At 42.0% G+C, this 23,763-nt stretch overlaps 1 protein-coding gene across 6 annotated transcripts in view; it reads right to left on the bottom strand.

Annotated features, from left to right (window-relative positions):
* LMO1 (LIM domain only 1) overlaps positions 1-21,810 on the bottom strand; it is a 101,421-nt gene extending 79,611 nt beyond the window's left edge. Inside the window, exon 1 of one of the 6 annotated variants that reach the window (XM_083754985.1) lies at positions 20,953-21,810. In XM_083754985.1, coding sequence (XP_083611111.1) covers positions 20,953-20,974 — 22 coding nt within the window. In that variant the 5' untranslated portion in view covers positions 20,975-21,810. Of the gene's footprint in view, positions 1-11,652; positions 11,739-12,409; positions 12,551-12,639; positions 12,692-13,098; positions 13,694-20,952 lie in introns of those variants that run through there. The other 5 variants (XM_083754988.1, XM_083754984.1, XM_083754983.1 and 2 more) reach the window with 5 other exon arrangements.
* Positions 21,811-23,763: the final 1,953 nt, after the last annotated feature.

The raw sequence follows: 23,763 nt of genomic DNA, 5'->3' as shown, positions 1-23,763 counted from the left end.
GAAAAAGGGGGGTGGAAAAATTTCATAGGAAGGCGATGGAAACATACTGCTTTCTATTGCTCCCTTCCATGCAAAGTAGCAGGACAAAGAAGGAATGTCTCAGTCTAGAAATCTAAGTCATAGTCAGATTCATATATTTCCTAAATCTTCCCTCTTTGCCACAAAAGTAACATAGAAGCTGAGGTCTAGGAGGTTGTCAAGAAGTCCTTCATGCATTTTCTCTTTCCAAAAGATAAGGATGTCAGAGGGCTCCCAAAAATTCTTTTTTGACAAAGAGGATCCAGCGCCTATGTTATTTTTCCTATACAGCTATAGTGATTAAATCCACTTTGAATGCCCGATTTTTGAATGTATGAACTAGGACTAAGACAACAATAGTTTCGGCTCCTCCTCTCAGAATTGCCCTTTGAAGACACTGATAAGGTTGCTCCATTATTTCTTAATACTATTTCTTTTGAGTCTCATCAACAAAAGCTCTGCATGAGGGCTTTTCCCAAACCCTAAAATTGGATCAGGAGGGTTGGAAAAACACCCAGAACAGCATGCGGGGGGCGAGGATTGTTCCATCTGGTAAGTAGCAAAGCTTGTTCTGGTGATACATTCTCCACAACATGACACTGAACTCCTTCCTAAATTTATATCCCTCCCTTGCTTCCAAAGGAGCCCAAGGCAGAAAGCAAGTGGTAAAACAATAAAACATTGTATAAACAATTCCAGTAGTAATGCAGACTGGAAAAGATATCAACTTAACAGATTTGTTGGAAGACAAAGGCCTTCAGGAGGCACCGAAAACATAACATAGGTGGTGCCTGTCTAATACTGAAGAGGAGGGGGTTCCAAAGAGACCACTCTATGGAGGCCACTTGATATCTACTCAGTGGCTTTAACATGCAGGTCGATTTGCCACACCATGGTGGACAAGGAGAACCCAGCTGCCCTGCATATCACAGCAACATGGAGGCTATTTCCACTGACTTCTGTGTAGTGGTCATGATGTCTATGAGCCCTCAGTCTTGGCATTCTTCATTCCGCTAAGCTTATTTCACTAAACATTACAATACAAACCTTTCACTCTGCACTGCTACAATTTCAAAGTTAGACCCTTTCAAGCTCCTAGTGGCTTTACTAATTCCTTGTGCTTGACTTGTGCCTAATTATAAAATTATTCGCATATGTCATTACCTTTTGACATGAAACAAGAGAGGTGGAAGTTAAGAATCTACATTGCACACTGACCACTGGCTTACATCCTCTCCTTATTTCTTATAAATTGCCACATACAATGGTCCAGTAGATAGCACTGCACTCTCTCCTATCAACATGAAGTTCAAATCAGAGTTCAGTCATTAACTCAACTGAACAGCTCCTAGACAAGCATCAATCTCCATTCCTCTCATCTGTAAAACTGGAATCACATTGTATTTATCAAGGATGAGCTAAATATTGCCAATTACTTTTAGACTAAAAACAGTGAAAAATAATATTTGAGAGTTACAGCATGGAATTTGAACTCTAGGTGTCAAAACTTTGTATCTTTAAAGTATGGGCTTCAGTTGCTCCTCCTTTGATGCCCCAAGAGCTTAAAGTATTTATCTGTTGTACTCTACTCAACCAGCTGAACTCTAGCTATCCCAAACAACTTGTTTCATCCTAGCCTTCCATATGCCATATGAACATAAGCGCTCTACCAAGCTGCACACATGCGCAAGACACCTCCAGTTGCAAAAAACCTCAGGATCCAACCAGAGCTCCGGAATGGATCCTGTCCGCAACCAGAGGTACCACTCTATCTATCTATCTATCTATCTATCTATCTATCTATCTATCTATCATCTATCTGTCTATACTGCACATGAAGATTTACGCTCATGATGCTGTTGGGGCAGATATCCTGTAACCTCCTGCTAAAATCCCTGCTTTTGTTGTGCTGCAACCCCTCCTGACATAAATCCTTTGGTAGCATTGGTAAATCACCATAGAATAACTAATAACATAGGTTAAATCCACTGCTAATGTAGTATTAGCCCTAGTATTGTCAATAACATGTTGCCGAATGCATCCTCAATAAAACACCAACCTGAAGGGTCCCCCAAACCCCTCCCCCAGGGAAACTGGCATGGTGGAAGCATCTAACCTACCCTTCTCCCTGACACGCTGGGATTTTTATTGACTGATTTTGTGTGTTGAAGCACTTTCAATCGTGCGAGTCCACAACTGCTGTTTGAAGCAGTACAGTTGAATCTCAGGTTTACCACCTCAGTGGAAATGAAGCCATCATCTCTCTATATTTAGAATGCTTTCTAGCGACTTAAGGCACCTCGCCTCTCAAACAATCAGGTTGGGATTAGAGAAAGTGCAGAAACCATACAGGGTGGGGAGGATGAATTCTGCTCCGTCTAATTCACTAAAGACAAAAAAAGAAGAAGGGGGGGGGGAGAGGTAGAGTATGTCTTTCAGTGACAAAGGCACAGAGCAACAGAACTAGTTAGAGCAGTGGTGGTTAAAGTCTTTATTCAAATAGGGCCTCTCCCCCAGGAGATGGGAGAGCAAAATCTTGAAAAACGAAGACATGAATTTACATGCATTAAAAGCATCTGTGTGACACTTCTTTTTAGGCAAGGAAAAGAACAAGAACCGCCCCCTCCCCACACGCCCCTTTGTTGCTGTGCACGACAAAATAGCAACTGAATGTTTGCTTTGATCCCAGCGCATAAAGGGTGAAGCTTTTAGGCAAGGAGCGGCAGGTGATCTCAGCTCTTCTGCAAGTCCTAATGCTCCTAAAAGCCACTCTTCCAGTTTCTGTAATTGGGCATCAGTAGTTAATGTAGTATTGACTGCATTACATGCTCCTGTGCATCCTCTCTCTCTCTCTCACTAATGCCAATTGCATCACCTTGTACATTTACCATATTGCTTAGCCAATAGCTGTTAAAAGCAATTCAAATCATGAATCATATAGGAAACTTTCAGCAAGACACGACATCCAAAGGAGACAATTTACAGTTGAGTTAATCTGGGTACATTAGCGAGACATGGATTCAGGAAGACAGACCAATTTATGTTACTTTAGTTTTACCCTTTATTGCTTTGTATAGGCAAATGAATGGAAGGGCACAGAGTAAAAACAGACATCCAGGAGTCCTTTGCAGAGAAGAGCTCTGTTCTTTGCAGACAGGTCAAAAGGGGTAAGGCGGCTGCCCACTGTTGGCTTCATATCTATAGCAGAATATTTATAGAAACCATTTTCCTTTCAAAGGATGATTTTTTTAAAAAAAAAGAGAAAGAAATCAGATTCATCTTAAGCTTACGCAACTATAAACACATTATAGGGGCCAAGGAATAACTAGTGCTCAAACAAGGCTCATTTTCCTCTGAGCTACTGGATAGGTTTTGCCAGCCTTTGGTGCCATTGCAAAAACCTTCAATCACTTATTCAACCTTCAACCAAAGAGCATTGAGCTGAGTAGGTGCCATTGCATATTAGAGTTCAATAGTCCCCCACCCACGAATAGAGACCAATAGAAACAAAAGTCCCGATTACCACAATTGTTTGTACTCGCTGCAGATGAACTTTTCAAAAATAGGTAGTGTGGCTGAACACACAAATCTGGCACTTACTGGGCATGGATGTATGGAACAAATGCTAGTAAACACCTACCAGAATACCTCTAGTATAGAACAGTGGCTAAGCGGCAGAACCTCAAAGTCATCTCTGCCATTAATTCACTTGATGTTCTTCAGCAAATCACTCCGTCACATTTTCCATCTCTAACCTCTACCTTCAGGGCCGGGTGCAGCATCTGGAACCCTCAGGCAGGCGCTGAGGCCCACAGACCAGAGGTGGGTTGGGGCACTGTCACTGAGGTTGAGCCTTCCTACATGCCTGTTCTCCCAGTGGTGGGCTAACCTTGTGCCAGCAGCTGGATCTGGGAAGCTGCCTGCCATTTTAAATGTCCCACAGTGCCCTGCAGCGACACTAGGGAACTGCGTGAAATTTAGAACAGCAGGCAGCTCACAGTCATTTGGCACAAACTGTGGCACTTCTGCCTTTCACTGTGGGTAAGCCTGCTGTGATGGGGGAGAAAGGATCCTGGGGAGGCCAATCCAGTAGCATTTTGCTAGGGAGTCCTCACACCTAGAGGTAGCATATATGGGTCCTAGTGGATTTACACGGTTGCTGCAAATATTACAATATAGGAAAAGTGATTTGAATACTCTTAACTGCTATATAAATGCTAAGTATTATTAAAGGGCCATCCACAAATCTTGGAATATATACACTTTTCCCCCTCCCCGCCCAGCAAGATGACAGTCTGTCACTAAAAGCCTGCCAAGAACTCATGGCAAAGCAGTGGCGTATTTCGTGCTGGTGTTCCATTCCACCATTTTGATTACGTGTCATTAGTTAAAAATTAACAAGTGGAACTCTTTAGGCTGCAGTCCGGAATCCACTCACAAACAATCCTGGTACTTTAATTGTTAAGTGGTTTCAAAACTGTGGTTTTATTAGGAGCCCGAGGCTTAGAGGTGTTACACAGAGAATGCGCTCCTGTCGGAATTGTGACAATAGAAAGCAAATCCACCCTTAAAAATAATCCGCAATATTGGCACTCCAGACCTTTAAAAAGCCCATTTAATAAGATCCAGATTTGCCTTTAAAAATATCTTGGAGCTCCCTTGAAAGGACTGCACGCCGGGCTACTGCCTAAACAAAATTGATCAATTTAAACAGCTGTGGTAAAGCTGCAGCCATTGGCACCGTCATTAACAATTTAAAGCATGGCTGCCTTTATCTTCCTTCCCAGTTACACACTCATTATACTTGCTTTTATTTATTAGAAATCAAGTCCACTGCAATATGTTTCTGTTTCTTCCGTCCAAACTGAACACAGCTCGTGAGATCGCAGCTCTTGATCATTCCACGGAAGACACGAAGGTAGCCGCTCACATACTTCACATCCAATCTCTTTCACTTTAAGCATATAAGTATCAATCTTTTTAAGAAGAGAAAATCCAGCTCAAGGAAGTACAGAACAAAGAATTCCTCTACCAAACCCCTTCTTTTCAGTGACTTTGAGCCATACCTTTCAACACTGTCCAGGAATAAATCAAGTGTTTTTGTTTTTTAAAACCTATTCAATTATGCGTCAGTACTGCCGAGTGCTATTCTTGATAGAATTTCTTGAGCCAAGCGGATAAAAAATAATCTCAGGATGTGCCTTGGAAGAAGAAGAAAGGAGGACAATAATATTAACCTAATGGATATGGGAAATAACAATGCTGACAGGTACTTGCAGACCTGAAATGAATAACAGCACTGGCACCCACAACACACACTGGCTGTGTCTGGACATTATGGTCGACTATGGTTTATTGTGAGAGGACTGAGCCTAGGTGATCCTCAGTCCATGCACTTCTCCCATCTCCTCCTCCAATGCAGCTTTCAGTCGGAAGTTCTCATTCCTGATTTCATTTAACTACTGTTTACAATGTCCCATCTGGGGTTGATCTTACATATCTTTTGTTGAAACAAGTCAGCTTCAACTGTGGGTTTCAAGAAACTGGCTTCATAACCATGGTTGAAGCTGACTTATTTCAGCAAGCCATAGTTAATGCTACCTACGGTGATTGGGTTCAGGTGCAACAAACTGTTTTAAGCGCAACAGCTTCAGAATTCCTCTTTGTAGCTACATCTGAAAAGGGAGAGGGTGGGACTCGCAGGGGTATTGTGACTTTTTCCAAACACAATAAATGAATGCTTATCATTATGTACAAACACAGCCACTAACTGTTTCTTGTTGCTGTTTGCAAGCCCAAAAGCGGCTGAAATTAATTTACGTACACACTGCCAACTTTACTAACATCAGTATAAATAGGTCTTGTTAACTTCAAATTCCATACTGAAATCTCACCTGGAGGTTATAATGATGCTCTTTCCATCATCTAACTATTTTAAAGTGTTGTGCAAGTGTTTGGTGCAAGTAGATTAAACAGTACTCTTGAATGTGGGAACCCAGCCTCAAGATCCCGGCACTTTCTGGGTGGATTCGCGTAGCCTCAGTTGCCCCACAGGGTGGTTGCAGGACTAAAACACCATGCTGATCTCCTTGGAAGATAGCTGGAAGGATACAGATTAATGAATATACAAATGTTCAGTCCAAGTCAGAGGCACGCTTGCACTGGGAGGTGGGGGGTGAATCAAATTTATGATCTGATGTGGATTAAACAAGAACTTCCAGTAGGAAAGTCACATTTACAGAGCACAGCTACCTCTGAACTTGAAATGTGAAGACCTAAAATGCTTCCCAAATGAAATCAATTAATCCTCCAACCGTGATAAATTCCTTAACCATTTGAGAGACAGATATTTCAGACTCTCTGACCCTTTATCACCAGACCTAATGGACTACTTTATTAATAATGTACTGCTCTTAAAAGGAACATTTTTTGAAGATTCTGTAGTTCCAGTGTTTCATAAGAGCTGCTAAAGCAAAGAGATTGATATTTTATCATCTCTTGTGAGTGCAACATGAACACTGAATGCAAGTCCATAGAAAGATAGTGTCTGTATCCCTGCATTTCAAAGATTCTTCCATACTACAGTTAAAAGTAAACCTTTAAGTGCATACTTTTCATACACATTCATCCCCCTTCTCCAGTGATTAATGCTAAAACAGAGTATCCAAACTGATCCCAACAGCAACATCTGGGAATTAAGAGCACAACTTGAAGGAGGGATCCAGCCTCAGGTTTTATTTATTATGTGTTTGTTCCCTAGAAAAGTTCTAGGAACTGGGTTTGCAAGCATAGCCATTCAAATGATTGCTGACATCCTACAACAGCAACATGCATGCAATTGCCGTTGATTCAAATGAACCTTAAGCATAGCCCATAATCACAGGATTACAGCCTTGATGTTACCTTAAAATAAAGGAAAGTCTATTCCAATCAATCTTTTCAATGGCATGCCAAGCACTTGACAAATTTCAGCTCACTCTTCCTCACAACCACCCTCTGAATATTCCAATGTTTTAGAGTACGAGACAGAAAATATTTACTTGCTCACTGTAACCTAGGAAACCTGTGGCAAAGTTGTGCTTTGAACCCAGGTCTTACAAAGCAAATTCTCTGTCCAGTGGATGATCCAGGCTCTCTGCTGTCACATGTATTCATTGTTATGGCTCTTAGAACACCTCATTTTCCTTTTGGGTGGAGAAAATAGATTGGTTAAAGTACCACTGACTCAAGACCCTGAGGAATAAATTTCTGTCCAGACATACTGTATGCTTCATACATTTGAACTGCCTGTTGTTTTAAAAAGACAGTGTTGTACTTAGGGTGGGACCCCAAAATAGCTATATTTTTAATCACATACAACTTTATTACATTCAGACATGTGCCACCAGCCTTGTTCACTCAGGTTAGGTTGACTTTTACTTTTAAACCAAGAATTATTTTTAAACCAGTTCTACCAGTTTGACATGTGATAATCCCCAATATTTAGTGATGAAACTGAATTGTGTGTTCTTCTAAGATGTTGTGATGTTACTACCACTACATAAGCGAGATGTTTTGGTGGCGTTCCTTTATGCTATACTAGAACGACAAACTTATCTATTTCTGCTTTTACCACAGCTAAAACTACCTTTTCTTTTCTCTTTTCTTTTCTGGCATTGCCAATGATAAATACAATTAATAAACTGATACTCTTAACACTCATTTTGAACAAAGTATCTTCATTCTTCCTAGGAGACTGCATAATTTTCTGAACTAGGTACATTACAGAGTCCCTCAGCAGCAATGTATTTCTAATTCTTTTTGCAATTTGCCGCAGGTAATTACAGATAACTTTTACCAGGATATCTCCTGGAAATGCATCTATTCCAAAGCAAAGAGATTTATCATTATAGGAGGACTGGTGGGACGCACAATATACAGAAGTGCCTGTTCAATGGCTCCATAATGTTGCACATGCATATCGTTTTCTCAAAGTAGAAAGCAGTCAGAGTGGTGCTTAAGGTGACATTTTAGAGTGAGTCACTTGCTTTCCCCCCCTCATCCATTTCTTCACTATCAATACACCAGATATCTCCCATTCCCACATTTCAATACCGTCAACACCCCACTTCAGGTTTGTTTTAACTCTGTAAGTGCCTTCTTAAATGCCCGTAAGTGTGCTGCTAATGGTATCTTACATCAAGTGGATTGTCCCTTCTTGATCAATTTATCTGCAAGCTTTGACTTTCACTATTATTAGAGAAATCTACCCCAACGTCAAGTGCCTGGAGTTCTCTAACTAATCTTGATGCTTCCTGCTACTGTGACCTTTGTTCTGTTCAAGAGCTATGGATGCTACAATATGCTGATCAATGTCTTGCTCTATAACTGGCCGATGTTTCCAACTGCTAACAACCTTCATCCGTATCTACTCTCCTTTACATATTGTTACTTTTACTTTAAAAAAAAATCATTCAAGAAAAACACAGTGCTAACTAAACAGTACGCCTAAGTAACACCAGCGATTTATGCCTTCTGCAATTCCAAAATGAAATGAATTAGAAGCATCAAACTGAAATCTACATGCAAAGGCAGAATTTTCAAACTGAAGATTCCAACACTAGGATCTTAAACTCAAATACAGGATTTGGAGATTAGGTATAAATAGTGCTTTTCACAGAATCATAGAATTGTAGAGTTGGAAGGGACCACTAGGGCCTTCTAGTCTAACCCCTGCAATGCAACGTGGGGCTCTAACCTATGACCCTGAAATTAAAGGTTTCATGCTCTACCAACTGAGCTATCTTTTGCAGAAGTTTATGCTGTTGATGGAGTGATTTGGGGGGATATGCTCACGTCTCATGACAAGTGTATTTGGAATTCATGTACCATATTGGCCCGAATATAAGCTGCCCCTTTAAAATTCAAGGGGGGAGGGGGAGAGGATACCCGAATATAAGCCGCTGCCTTAAAATTCCACAGGCACTCACACCCATTCCATTTTACTGTATGTTTGTTTCAGCAGCAAAATTGTAAAAGCCAATTTTTGTAAGGTCGCAAATTTAAGCCGTACTTTAACTTTTCGGTGGTCAAAAATGGGGGGGGGGGGTGAGACTTATATTCAGGCCAATACGGTAAATTTGGAATTTTATTTAAAGTTCTGGAGACTCCATTTAGGAGGAAAATTCAAATATAAATACCAAATTTATATGAATTCCAAATATATTCACTGTCATGGTGATCATTTGATCTAAGCTGTTGACCACCTTTTTGAATGACCAACTCATTTGACTTCCCTTGCCCATCAGACCTTATATACAAAGAGGGACTAGGAAGATTCAGGGTTTGATCTTTGCAGTTCAGGTTTCTGCTGTTTCAGTCTCTTCTTGGTATTAATGGGTGTAGAGGTTTGCACCATTTTGTATAATAAGTATTTTGTAAAGGATTGCAAAAGCAGTTTACCTACCCATTCCTCTAAAAATTATTTGATATTCATTACTCCAAGCATCCAGCTTCCGGCAAACTCCCCCCTCTTCAAAAAAATAATAATAATTATTTTTTAATGTAAACAATGTGGTCCAAGGCTATCAGCAAATCAAACTAGGTAGTAGAGGCAGAGTAACTGTCAAAGTTCCTTTATTAAGGAATGGTTTTAAAACAGATTTATCAAAGTACTTGAGTTTAACTTGATATGTGGATATTTAATTTGGCGGCTGGAGTGGGGTGGGAGTTCTATTATTTCTGAACTGCACTCCTCACTTACCCCTTTTACATATGAAACAACGTTTCTAAATTCCTGCACACAACTTCATTTTGTTTTCCTTCATGTTTTAGTTAGATTACACCACCACCCAAAAAATCTAGCAGAGATCTCAGGCACTGTTATGCAAGTCCTATTGATTTCAGAAAGGCCATCATGTCATGAAATATATTTTTTTTTGGCTTTGATACCAAACTCCGTCTCAACAGTGCAACACCTTCAACTAAGTGTGAACTAAAAGAAACAACAAGAAACTCCAACCCTAGAAGATGTTGCTTTCCTCTGAACACTTGAAACTCTGAAGGGAAACAAAGAAATCAGTACAGTTATTGTGGACGAGTAAAAAAATAAGGTCAGCCTGCCAAATATTTCTTATTCACATGGAGGTTTGGGCCTGATCCTAATCATGTGTACTTGGAAGTAAGACACATAGGCTACAATGAACCTTCCTTTCTGATAATAACGTTTAGAATTATAAGCCAACAGCATAATTTATGCACTGCTTCCAATGAGCTTACTCTTCAGTAAGTGTGCATAGCATTGCAACCTCAGTACTCTTATGATGTGCTTCCTTATGTATGCAGAGCTTACTCTCATGTAACTAAATTTGTTACGTTATATATATATATATATATATATATATGCCATCTGTTCCATGAACAACAATAGGTAAAAAGGTAAAGGACCCCTGGACGGTTAAGTCCAGTCAAAGGCGACTATGGGATGCGGCGCTTATCTTGCTTCAGGCCAAGGGAGCTGGCATTTGTCCACAGACAGCTTTCCGGGTCATATGGCCAGCCTGACTAAACCGCTTCTGATGCAACGGAAGCACCATTTACCTTCCCACTGCAGCAGTACCTATTTATCTACTTGCACTGGTATGCTTTCGAACTGCTAGGTTGGTAGAAGCTGGGACAGAACAACGACAACAATGTTCATTCAGCAAGTGTCTAACATCAGCAAGCACTTTGAAATACCTTTGCTAATTCTGCCAGTTTTTCCGGGGGGGGGGGGGAAGAGTGGTCTGATAGAGATGCTGTTGCCTGTGGTGTGTGCACTCATCCCTTACTGGCTCCAGGAAACAGGATTTGCAGGTTTTGCAGTGCTTCAAATACCTGAAACACCTCTTTGACCGAAAACAACACCGCGACAAAAGAAGTAAGTGGAGTTTCTGGGGTGCTTAACAAAAATGAGTGATACCACTTTCAACTCTCTTTGCAAAACTGCTATCTCTAACCTATACTAATCTATTCTAAATAACTATTTTGTTCATAATTTTAAACCACTTTGTTATTTGAAGCCATATCTATTGATTATTGAAAAGAGGCTAGAACAAATGTTGGACGACTTACTTTTTAAGCACCAGTGCATTTTCATAAAGTCAAACAGAACTGGTAGAAAAACTTCTGTCATCCCACATGTCCAGTTAATACAAAATTCTAGATGGCAGCTTTTACTCGTGCATATGTCTGACAGCTCAAACTAAGAATTTTAGTGACACTGTAATACACTTAAATAAACATCAAAGGAGTTTTAAAAATACAGTAAGGTTGCATACTTTCCTGAGAGTACGTCTCACTGAACTCTGTGGAACTCTCTTCTGAATAGATAGGCATAGGACTGCACCGATGTAAAGCATTGCACTGTTAAACTTATGTAAAGCAGATCAAAACAGTGTATGCATTAAATACTGCAATACTTTTCAGAGGGGCTCCCAGCATCCAAATTAGGTACACCCCACTACATGCCAAGGAGAAAGACCTAAAAGATCTCTGGGCAGACACAAAATTTCAAAGAACTTCTGTCATCCTGAAACACACCAGTGCATTAACAATTTTCTTAAATGCAAGCGTGTTGCTTTTTCTCTGTCCCACCCCACTCTCGTGTTAACTTACCTTTGATAAAAGAGACATGAATGGTGCAATCCTATGCATGTCAGAAAGAAACGGGATGTATTCCCAGATGCTTGTGTAAGACTGCTACCTTAAAAAAAAACTGAGCTAGCCAGTGTTGTAAATAGCAACCTTATGCAATCAACACTGCTTTCTTTCAATATTCAGAGCTGCCTTAAATAATACACCAACTGCATGAAAAGTTATGTTGAGTACTTTCTTCAACAGCAACATTATTTATCATCCTAAGTGGGCTGGAAAAGAAAAATAATGCTGCTGCTGATATCCCCACTGAAAACCTGGCCATATCCAGTGTCGGATTTTTTCCCCACTCTCCCCATTGATACCCTAACACATACCCCAACCAACAAAACATGCTATTCTGCAACAGATAGCAGAAACAGATAGCAGAAATTGTCTGCTGTCACTTGGTAAATGCAGGAGACAACGTGCTTAAATGAAACCACCATATGAAGAACTAATATTTAACCTAACACACAACTTCTCCCTGGAAGTATGTTCTAGTTCACTCTGTGTCATTTTTTGAGAAAATGAAACGAACAGTAGAGGGGAGGGAGGATTCTGAACTCTCACACTTCTTTTAACTTACTAGCTGCCCCTTCGCATTCCAAGCGCAACATTTCATACGCTACCCTTAAACTTGACCAACAATAATCTGTATCACAGGCACACCAAGACTAGCTGAAGCAGATATATCACACACACAAATGCTTGTAAACAGCATGTCTTTCTCACCTACCGTACTTTTCCTAGAAACCACCAGTGTTAAGTTGCGTCTCGCAGGTCATTTCACAGTCACACACAACTATGCCACATCTGCCTTTGAACCCTTTGCTGTACTTGCATGCTATTCATTTACTCTTTGCAAGGGATAAGTTAGCCTCAGAAATTAAAACAGGAGGAGTTCCCAAACACACACACACACACACACACACACGTTTATGTTTAAAGAAATCAACTATTTCCTACCAAAATGTTTGTTCCCAGAGCCTTTTAGTAGGTGCATTCACAACTGTAATTATTAAGCTTATAGCTACAGAGAAAGAGAGGCGTTTTAGAGATGCAGAGTTCTGAATACTCTCTCAAGTAGCAAGCGAGGGGGGGGGGAGAGAGGGAGAAACTACACTAAGATGACAAAAATAAATTCAGCAAGCAGGGTGGCAAGTAAGGGGGGGGACCCTCCCACAATTATTTTAAAATTAAACAGTTTTTAACTTGTTAGCCTTCACCAGAACCAAAAGTAAAGCAGCGTGAGTTGCTTCCCCACTTTGCCGATCAGCCAGAGCAGAGGAGGGAGCAAGCTGTTATATCAGACAGGGTCATAAAATGAACGGGAGACAGGAGACTAAAGCACGCTTAAGGTTCATTCGCTGCATGTAAGCAGCATACGTGAATATGCTGAGTGATGCCCACAAAATCTCAGCTCACCTACCGTCCTCCTTGTCCAGCACCATCATCTCAGGGTTCAGAGGAAGTCGGGGTGCAGATGCTCTGTCTCCAATAGCCTCCACTCAAGGCAGAAAAGAGCTAGTCTACGTGGGAGCCAAGATGAGCTGCCACGTACGGCTGATTGTCCTCTAGCAGTGAGAGAGCTCTAATTATCCAGTTGTCCAGCTTTTAACCTAGATTGCACTCAGTTAGAATTACCTTCAAAAATGAAGCACTTTGCAGATACAAAAGCAGTCTCACCTACTTTCGTACCTTGGAATTGCAAGGAACTAAAACTGCAATTTAGAAAAAAAGGGGGGGTCAGAGCTGTTTCTTTGGTTCTCACCTTCTAAATGGCTCAATTTGCACAGTATAATCTGTTTTAATGTAATTGCATTTGATAGCCCATAACCTTGGCTGTTGCAACTATACAGCTTTCAGCCTTATAAAGTGTTTTCCCCTTGGATTTAAGCTGAATCTCAATCTAAAATTACACTCAAAGAGAGGGAGGAGGGGGAGAAAAATATCTGAGCCTAGCTACTGCTGCCTCTGCTTCTCCATTTGTGTGAGCTTTGCACCCTTGCTGCTGAATAAATGCACTCATTTCCCAGGGACACCCGCTTATTCTTCTGTCAGGTTTTAATGGAGAATTTAAAGCTTTCCAGCTCAGCAGCACCACCTGCAGCACCGTGTGCGCTATAACCAGAGAGCACCAACCATGTTGCGTTTCTATTAACTTTGTCGTTTTGATGCTCTCCATTTTCATTACATTGGTTCATTTATTTGATTGAGTGCACCTTTGATATGATGCTCAGTAGGAGAGAAAAAAATATCCTTAATATCTGTACAGTAAACTACCATCTGCATTATTAATCGTACTTAGACACACACATTCCCCCCCCCCCAAACACACTTCTCTTTCTCTCCTGCTTACTTTGAAATAACTGGTTGCTTCTAACAGGTCATAGTCTATCATTCAGAAACACAGTTCTGTACACTGTAGTAGATAGGAGTTTCAGGGCAGATCCCCCCCCCCCCAATTTCCCCCTCTCACTTTATTGAGATGGTAAAACACCCTCAGGCTGTTGTTTTAATATACAGTGTGAAATAACTTTTTGTAGTCTTACATGTGTGGGTGTGCATGGGTGCTATTTCACATGCATGGGTTCCCACAAAAAAATTATGTGGTAAGTCATTATGCAAAAGACTTTATCATCTGAATAATATATATGTGACTCTTCCACCCTAATCCTACAGTCATGTTATATTTCTATGTTTGAAAGCCGTTCTGGCAGCTTCCTCTGTAAAATCACTTTGTTTATTTCTAAAACACACCCCACTTTGACATTTTGACACAACACTGAACACAAACTACAATATTCACATCAATATGCTTTAATCTAAAACTTGAAATCTTGGGTACAGGGGAAGGTAGTGAACTGGGAGACCTTCTACCCATGATTTTTTCACTAGTAACACCTAGATATGATGAAGATGGGGAATCCTTTACTAGCTAGTTCTCGTCTGCAATTCATTCTTTCCACACTGTCTCACTATGATAGTTTACACTGCTGGTGCTGAAACCAAAATCTGAACCGAAACGCTCCTTAGTTGCACACATAAAACGTACTCTCAGAAGAAGCGTTCAGATTTTTCTATCACAAGAAATAAGGGTTACACTTACAGGATGAGGTTCTTAAGTACTCAGTGCTAAAGAACAAGTTTCCGACTGCCTTTTTAATCCCAGAAAACATTTCATTCCAGTTTCCGCTATACTTCTCCCTCTACTTTACAACAGATACAAGAGTCATCTTTTAAAAGCACGATAGCAAGCTCAAGCCAGATACCCTTAATACCTATTTTAATTAGATTCCTTATCCTCAACTCAAATGGCTTTGCCTTTCCCCTTCATTTTGAATGCTTAATCCTAACAGTCCTTGAACGTATTTGATGTTAAATAGATCATTTTGCATAGAGAATCATTTCATTCAATACTTAAAACTTCCCTTCTCATTTGGCCACTGCCCATCTGCAAACGAGAATTTTTTTTATGTTATAGCATGAATGCCACAACTGTCAGTGGGATTTTAATGCCACAATCCCAAAGGCACTTCTTTTCAGAAGGCATGCCATTATCATTTCCAGCAATCCTAAGCATCCATAGTTTTAGATCTGGTCTTTAAATGCCCTCAGAAAGCATCACTTTGAAAAAGTATACACAGCATCTATTTTGAAATTGAAAAAGTATACACAGCATCTATTTTGTCAGGTTTCATCCTGTTCAAGGTTCTTTTAAATGAATCATAAAAGCAAATATAATACTTCTCTAACACACTGTTAAACTTTAATAGCTATCAAATTTTAAGTTTCTTGAAACACTGCTTCCCTCTTTATACCACCACAGATTTCCTTCAGCAGTATCATTTAAGAGATATCCAGAGAGAGAGAGAGAGAGAGAGAGAGAGAGAGAGAGAGTTATTACATTTCATGGGAACAGGAGACTTAAATGTCCCCTAAGCCCATCCCATTATTTTAAACCTCAATTGAAACTACAATGAGAAGCAGTATGCCAACACAATTCCATCTATTAATTTTACCCAGTTCAACATCTCCTCCTCCACTGTTTGGCATCCTCACCCCCACCGCCCATGCTCTCTAAAATGCTAATAAACTAAGGAAAGGATCCAGCCAAAGTTAAGCATTTTTAAAATCCCTTTGATCTCAATGGAAGAGTGAAGAGCCTGCTTTAAAATCTCTCCTCCTGAAATCAGTGTGAGTGAAAAGTGCTTAACTTCGGCCAAACTGTAGCCTCAAATTATTAACCGAAGCACCTTCAGTTAAACCAAGATTAGAATGGGTCATATTATTCCGCACCGAATTGACTGAGTGGGTAGGACTTGAATCCTTTGCAATTCAAAAGCAGTCTGTCCATATTGATCCAACTTTGGATCTACACCTGGCACTGAGTTGGTTTGAACAGGCATAGTCACCCAAGAAGGAATAAAGATGAAGAAAATGAAATTCAGTTGTAACCTAGTCCACATGAGTATAACTTGAGTTCTATACATTCCAGGTCATAGAATCTGCTCCCTCAGCCCTAATTTTTGACCTTTGCTTCTGTCCTAAAATAAGATTCCCCATCACTACCTCAATATCACATTCTATTGCATCAATCTAATCACATCAGATCACTCTGCACTTATAGGACGTGATGGTACCTCACTGACACAACTTGACATGGTGCCAGGAGACATCAAATCAAGACTATGACAGTTTTGTCTTCTTGTCCTTTCACGTATTTGGAATATTATTGAGTCCTATCCCACAGAAATAGACTTTTGCCTGAATGTTAATTAACAAGTTACTTATACCAAAAATTAGCATTTGCCAAAAACACAGACAAAAACACTGACAAAAAATATCAGATTTGAAAGAACAGCAACTGTGCAAACTCTATGCTTCCAAAGGTGGGACAGAAAATTTAAAAATAAAATAAATATGAAGCCAGTTCTCCTCTCGTGCTACAGAACTAGATCTGCAGAGAACTTAGTAATACAGAAAAAAATCACTGCACTGCAGTCTTCTCCTAGCTAGAGAACAGCTTTTAAACCATTAGTGTTGCTAGTTTCCTAGAAGATATCAAAAACCAAAGTTTGTCAAAGGACAGCCCATAATATTAATGGCCATTCCAACACCCACTTTGAAGAGAACAACTCTTATTTCAGAATTTGACTGTATTGGGTTTTTTTAATTGCTGATACTTTATGAGATGAAATGATAAGACTGTTAGAGGTAAAGTGACAATTTGACCTTCTGCCCATAAACAAGACTTCCTGAAAGTATCATTAACACAATCTTCTCCACCTTAGTTTACAGAGGAATACCAAAGGCCAATAAAAACTTCCACTTTTCTCACTTTTAATGTAGCAATAGGACATTTCCTTTAATGTTTGCAGATTAGCAACAACTGGAGCCCAATCAAGAAGAAAGAGAAATATTAGTGTAGAACAGCACGCAAACCCCCAATGGAGGGGGGGGGCAAACCTTCAAGTTTCTTTTCCCAGCTTCTGCCCTTAATTTCTGAGACACATTTCAACAGACGTAAATTTCTCTGCTGGAATAACTTCCTTACAAACAATTCTGAAAAATTTCCCAGGCGCCGCTTCAGTTTGTTACTCTGATCTCCACATCCCTCTCATCAGGGGTTTGTTCCTTAACATTTCTTATTTTTAAGTGCATCCCATTCTAATTTCCTCTTTACCTTCACTACCATCCCCATTATTTCCTTTTATACAGCCATTCGTGAGAGCTCCTGGAAGGAGGGCTGTTGAGAACTGTCTGGATAATCAGTGTTTCTAGTTTCACTTCCTTACACCACCATCATTCCAGCCCCTGAGCTCCTTATGTTTAATGAGTATGTCTGCAATACTTGAAAGAACCCAAATACCCCCATTAGGAAACTCTCCTTAGATCTCAGTCTTTCCTGGTAGCTCACCTGCTTCCCTTACTACCTCTGTGGAGGCAGCATCATGCTGTTTGACCCGTCAATCAGATTTAAACAGATATAGGCTGGAAGGCTCCCTTTGGCAAAAAAAAAAAAAAAAAAAACAGTTAAGTGAGGACAGAATGTCACCCAGCTTATTATTTAAAAGGATCAAGGGAAAAAAGACCCATTTTTTTTGTCTCGTAAAACAAAATTTGTAACATTTCAACATCACTCGGATGATTGGGTGCAGTTCACACCATCAAAACCAGAGCAGATGGAAATGCAAGTAAAATCCCACAGGAACAAAACAGCAATGAATTAACCTTGCTTAATTATACTGACATTAGTTAACCTCTTACATCTTTGTCTTTAGGGGAATAGACAAGGCGGAGGCTTTTTAAAATTCATATGTAGTTACTATGGGGATTCGACCCAAGTCCTAAATGAACTTGTTCATAGATATAGCCATTATTTGTTATGACGGAGGCCTAAGTTTTGATGACTGGGAGGGAAAACCTCAATTGCTAGAAAGCAAGATTGAGACAACAGTGTTTAAGTTTCAGATATCTGCTGGTGGGGAGGTGGGGGGACATGATAGCAACAAAAGTTCCAGTTTGGGCATATAGACAACTAGGCATACCTACCCTGAAAAGATTTGAGATCTCAGTACAGGGGACAGAAACATATGCCACATTTCTCTCATAGAGATGAAAAGATATTTAATTCCTACCTGGTAATAACAATTTTAAGAGCTTTTAGCAACCAGGAGCTAGGGCTTGATTGATTGATTGATTGATTTACTTTGCCCCTCAGCCTTGCTCTATGGCCTTACAAATAGCATATAAATTTTAACTATCATGCATTTTTCAATGTATGACAGCCAGATTCCTCTCCTGATTAGTGCACAGCCATAGATGGGTTAACCTCTGTAAGTGCGCAAAGTTCTGCCCTCTGGTATTAAGGCAGAGTCATGAAACAGGCACAGGATTGTGCTCCCGCTCCCCCCCCCCCCCGGCTCCAGTTTATATCGTTGGTTCTTAGCTTTCATAACTGGGTAAATCAGTTAGAGAATGCAGTGCTTCCATTTTATTAAGCTTTACTCAGAAGATACATCCTTGGAAATGGAAAGTGTATGCAAAGCAGGAGAATGAAACTTTTCTCTTACCATTATGTTCTTGCAGAACACATAAAGGGATGCTACTTTAACAGTACTTTCATGGGGGGCGGGGGGATGGGATGGGATGACAAACTTCATGTCCCAAACTTCATGTCCTCCCATAACTTTATCAAGACCAAAACATCAGTTTACATCTAAGGACAGCATTTCTCTTTCATGGCCCTGAGCATCTTTTGATGCTTAAAGATGCAATGTAATGTCCTCTTACTTGGAAGTAGGCTCCAATGAGGAAAGCCTTTCCAGCCCTATAACTGAGTAACTAAGGAGAAATTATGAGAGAGCGCAACTCTGTGTTGAAACACCGGTGCTGCAAAGGGAAGGCATCAGTGCTCCCTAGCTAAGCTCTGTGAGGGAATATTTATGCCTTGATGCTTCGAATGAAAACTCAGAAGAGGAAAAGGTTGCTCATGAACGCGCCATGCAAAAATGGTACAGCGCCAGACCCTCTCACCTACTAAAAGAACAGTTTCACATATTAGGCTACGAAACCATGGGAGGGGAGAGGACTCTCCTGCCTGGCCACTGTGAGAACAGGATGCTGGACCAGGTGGGCCAATGGCCTGATTCAGCACTCTTCTTAATGTTCTCATGAGTTTGCAAGCAAATTTCACCCTCAGGCAGGAGCCACATCCAATCTGGTTTTCATGTGTCTGTGCTGTGCATGGGTTTTTGGACACCTGTTTGTTTACAGTAACACTTATACATGTTTTAGGTATACACCTTGAAACCTTAGGTGCACACCTAAAAAAACCCAAAAAACAGCAACCCAACACATGTTGAGATGCAGTGATATCCAAGGATGCTGCATTCTGAGAAGTATACAGTACCAGCAATCTTTTTTCCCAGCTGCAAAAGCAGAAGAGAGATTTGTCTCATAAACTTAAAAGGATGCACTCTCACGAAGCACGTAGGTTTTTCCAAAAAAACAAACCAAACCCAACAGTAATCCTTGTGCAATGAGCAAGAGAAGCTTTATTAGGTTTGTGCTGACAAATAGTTTTGTTGTAAAAAGGAAAAGCAACATATTCTTGCAGGAGAGGGGGAAAACGAAAGCTCAAGCTTTGCTCCATGACTTTATTGTGTTGTTGTTTTTAAAGTGCAGCTGGGACAAAGGCCGCCTCAGATGGTTAACTCAAAAAAGTGCTACAGCCGGGTCTGACAGCTAAAATTACTGCTTAAGTAGACGCCACTGTTCTTAACTTATCCTCGCTTCAGTCTCAACACACGCCAACTTCCAGGAGCCTATTTACCCCTTGGGAGAGCTCCCTCCGTCTCTTCAGAGGCGACGTCCCTTCCTCCTCCTCAGCAATTGCCCTTTTCATTAGCTTATATAGTCTTTTTCACTCTCGCCTCAAACTCCGGCCTTCCCTCGCTACCCCCAAGTGAGCTCTGCCTGAATTCCCAGCAAGTCTTGACAATAACCACACGCTTTTTCGAAACTTGCACGCAGTTACCACTCTCCTCCCTCCCTCTCCTCTCCACGCACACACCTTGTCCCCTCAGCTCGGCCTCAGAAGCGCTCCTCTCGAACATTTAAAAGTAGCCCCGTTTCCCCGTTGAAAACACCCGGGAGCCTTTTGGCGAGGCCGTTTAGCCAAGGCGGCTCTCCTCAATAAGAGGAGGCGGGGGAGAGAGAGCGAGGCAAGGTGGCGACATTATTTCGCGAGAGGAACTAATGGGTTTTTAAAGGACAGGCGAGCTAATCCGGGGACGGGAGAAGAAAGTGGCAGAAGCAGACGCAGCAGGCGGGAGGGAAGGACGGGACTGGCTTGCCTTCGCAACATGACAGTTTCGGGGTCCTGTGAGGGGGGAGAGAGACAAGATAGCAGCACCCGGGCAAATCCTCGGAATCCTAGCCCCGAAGGCGGGAGGGCAAAGCGAGAGAGAGAAGCCGCGGGCTTCTTCTTTGCACAGGCGCCGAGGGGACGGGCCGTGCACTTTGCAGAAATGTCCCTCAGCCAGCCCCGCGCGCGCACGTCGCCCGGAGGCAGCCTCTCTCTCTCTCTCTCTCTCTCCCCGCTCGGGCGGCTCTGGTGCCTTATTGCCAGCTGCACAGCAGCAGAGGGTGCCTCCGGAGGGTGGAAAGGGCAAGCGGGAGCCGCGCTCGCTCCTCGCCACAGCTCCCCCCCCCCCGCCGCCGCTTCTGCTACTGCTGCTTCTTCTCGCCCACCCCGCCGCACCCGCCACCTACCGTCCTCCTTGTCCAGCACCATTGTGGCGGGGATCGGCTGCCTCCGCCGCTCCGTCTCCGTGGCCGGCTCGCCCTCCAAGCCGCCGGTTCGCTGTTCCTCCGCTCCGTTGGAAAAAGGGCAGGCGGCGGCAGAAGAGGAGCACGCGGGGGAGAGAGAGGAGTGTTTGCAAAGCGGGCCGCCCGGGAGGGGGAATGCGCCCGGCTCGGCGTCCTCCCTTCTTCTTCTTTCCCCCCTCTCCCCCCCACCCCGCCCCACACTCTCGCCTTTTCTTTCCTCCGCTCTCCCCCAGCCGCCCACCCCACCCCCCTTTTGCACATGCACACCCCGGCCAAGCCGGCTACAGTTGCGCGACTTTTAACCCAGATCGCGCTCAGCTAGAATTACAGAAGGCGAACCCCCGAAGAGCCAGCTCGCTCTTGCTCGATCGCTTTCCCTCTCTCTCTAGCTTTCTCTCTCTTTTCCCCAAGGCGGCGGCGGCAGCAGCAGCAACCTCAGAGACACCCACCCTCCTTCTGGGGCTGCAACTCGAATGCCAGTTTGGAAATGGCACGCATCGAGAAAAGGAGGGAGACGAATCGAGGGCTCTCTCTCTCTCTCTCTCCCTCTCTCCTGCTCGTCCCTTTCCCCGTAACCTCCACGCAGTCGAAATAATAACAATAATAACAATCAGAGCCCCCTAATGATCCTAATGCAAGCGCATGGGATCCTTCGCTAAACCCTCTTTGGCTGTTGCTACTGCAGAGCCGGACAAGCTTCTAAAGTGCTTTTCTCTTGATTTCACTCTAAATCTAAAATTATATTCAAAAGAGGAGCGGCGGCGGGGGGGGGGCGGAGGAGAGGCTGGAAAGATGCGAGCCTATCGCTGAAGCAAATGCGCTTGCTTGCTGCCCTTTCTCTCAATTTATGTGCCTGCACTCTCTCCTGCTGCTGAATAAATGCACACATTTCCCAGGGACCCTCAGATTCCCCTGTTAATTAAATCAATTCATTATGCTCAGATCTGATTAGCAACCCCCCTTCCCCCCCTCTTTGAATCAATTATTCAATACACAAACATAATTGCCTGTGCCAGAGGTGTCTAAGTATTAGCTTATTTAACTCCAAGGACACTAATTACCCCTAGGGCAAGGGAACTTTTCTCATTAATTCTGACAAAACACAAAAGCACAGTTAAAGTGGGTGGGTGTGCGTGCGTGCATATACGTGCGTGTGTGAGAGAGGGGGGGAACGGGGGGCAGAGTGTGTGTATAGCTGGGGGAAAGAAGCACCGCTGACACACGTGCTCCAGTATAAATAAGCGCTATTTTCTGCCTACCTATTGCATCCGATTATTCCCCACATCTCCCCCCCCCCCCGCCTTGCTTAACTTTCTCGAAGTACAGAGTCAGAGTTGAATTGCACTGAACTTCGGTGACATGGTTGGGTTGGAAAGCGTTTGCAAGTAATATTTGTTTTTCTTTAGGGTCTAAGGGAGGATTTCAAAATAGTTGTTTATCAGAGCAGACAACTGTGAAAAATCTCTATGCTTTCTGTTACAAAAAACCCCCCGAAAAAGCCGTGAAGGAAATAGCCCTATGAAAGCAACAAATGACACATAATTTAGCATGTAGTGGTAACAGTAGTGAATTGTTTACAATCTGAATTAATGTCAGTGCCCACTATTAATGTACTTGCTTCCCACGTTTACCATATAATGGGCTTGATTTTCCATTAGCAGAAACTAAAGTGCTGAAAAGAGACTAGGCAGAACTAATACAAACTGAAATCAACAATTATAGGCGAGCGCATACACACTCTTTCGTCTCCTCTTTCTCTTGCTCCCATAGTCTATTTTGGATATAGAACTTGGTGCTTGGAAGGCACCTATTTCTTCTTCTTCTTCTTCTTCTTCTTCCTGTGAACTTAAGTCTTTAAAAAGGAGCTGCAATTGTCTCCACTGCTACCCACCTCTTTGCACCCAATTAGGAATTTCCTCTTTCTATTGTTACTGTCCCCATTGTGCACAGAAATATGGAAGGTACTCTTTTTGTTTCCTGATGCAGTGCATGAGCTGATCCATTAATCCATTTGGCTATATATATGTATATATAAACCACTAATATTAACTGCTCATCCCGGGTTTTAGAGCATCTGCCAGCCCTTTAGTTTTCAACTATTGGTTCAGGATGGTTCCTCTTGATGAACCACGTTCAAATTATGGACCACTTGGATAGAAGGGGGGGGGGGGAAGGAACCCACTAATTGCAGCCATTGCAGCTTAGGTTTTTGTTTTTGGTCCTCGACCCCCAATCCCATATTTTCACATTCACCCATGTCAGGACTTCCATGATTAAACCGGCTCATTTGGCAACTCTGCCCATTATCTTTAAAGCACACCTTGTCCGTATCACTTAAAGCCAAGGAGGAAAAAAAGCTGGCAAGATAGTTGCCAAGTGAGCTTAACTGAAGTACACTCATTGCTTTTGCAAGTATAAATATGACTTGGAATATAGCACTGTGTTCCATTAGCTCAGGATGTGTTTCTAGGAGCATGCGGATAAAATGTCTTCAGCTTTGTAACACAACAAACCCTGTTAATTTTCTGGTCTTTAATTTCCAGTGGATGGCATATACTGCACCCACAGGAACTTGACCTGCTTAACTCAATGAATCACATTTTGAAAGAACACAACAGAGCTGGAGAAATACCAAACCGTGGAGAAATCATTTTGCAGCAGGCTCTTTTACAATAGGATAAAACTTGTCGGGTTTGAGCCTTTCCAGGAAACTTTCATTTGGACTGTAGCAATGACTGATCAGTATATAAAAAT

This window comes from Podarcis gaigeae (assembly GCF_964106915.1).
Source record: "Podarcis gaigeae genome assembly, chromosome: 1".
NCBI classification, from domain to species: domain Eukaryota; kingdom Metazoa; phylum Chordata; class Lepidosauria; order Squamata; family Lacertidae; genus Podarcis; species Podarcis gaigeae.
Note: the sequence above shows the minus strand (reverse complement) of the source record. Positions and strands in the feature narration are given on the sequence as shown.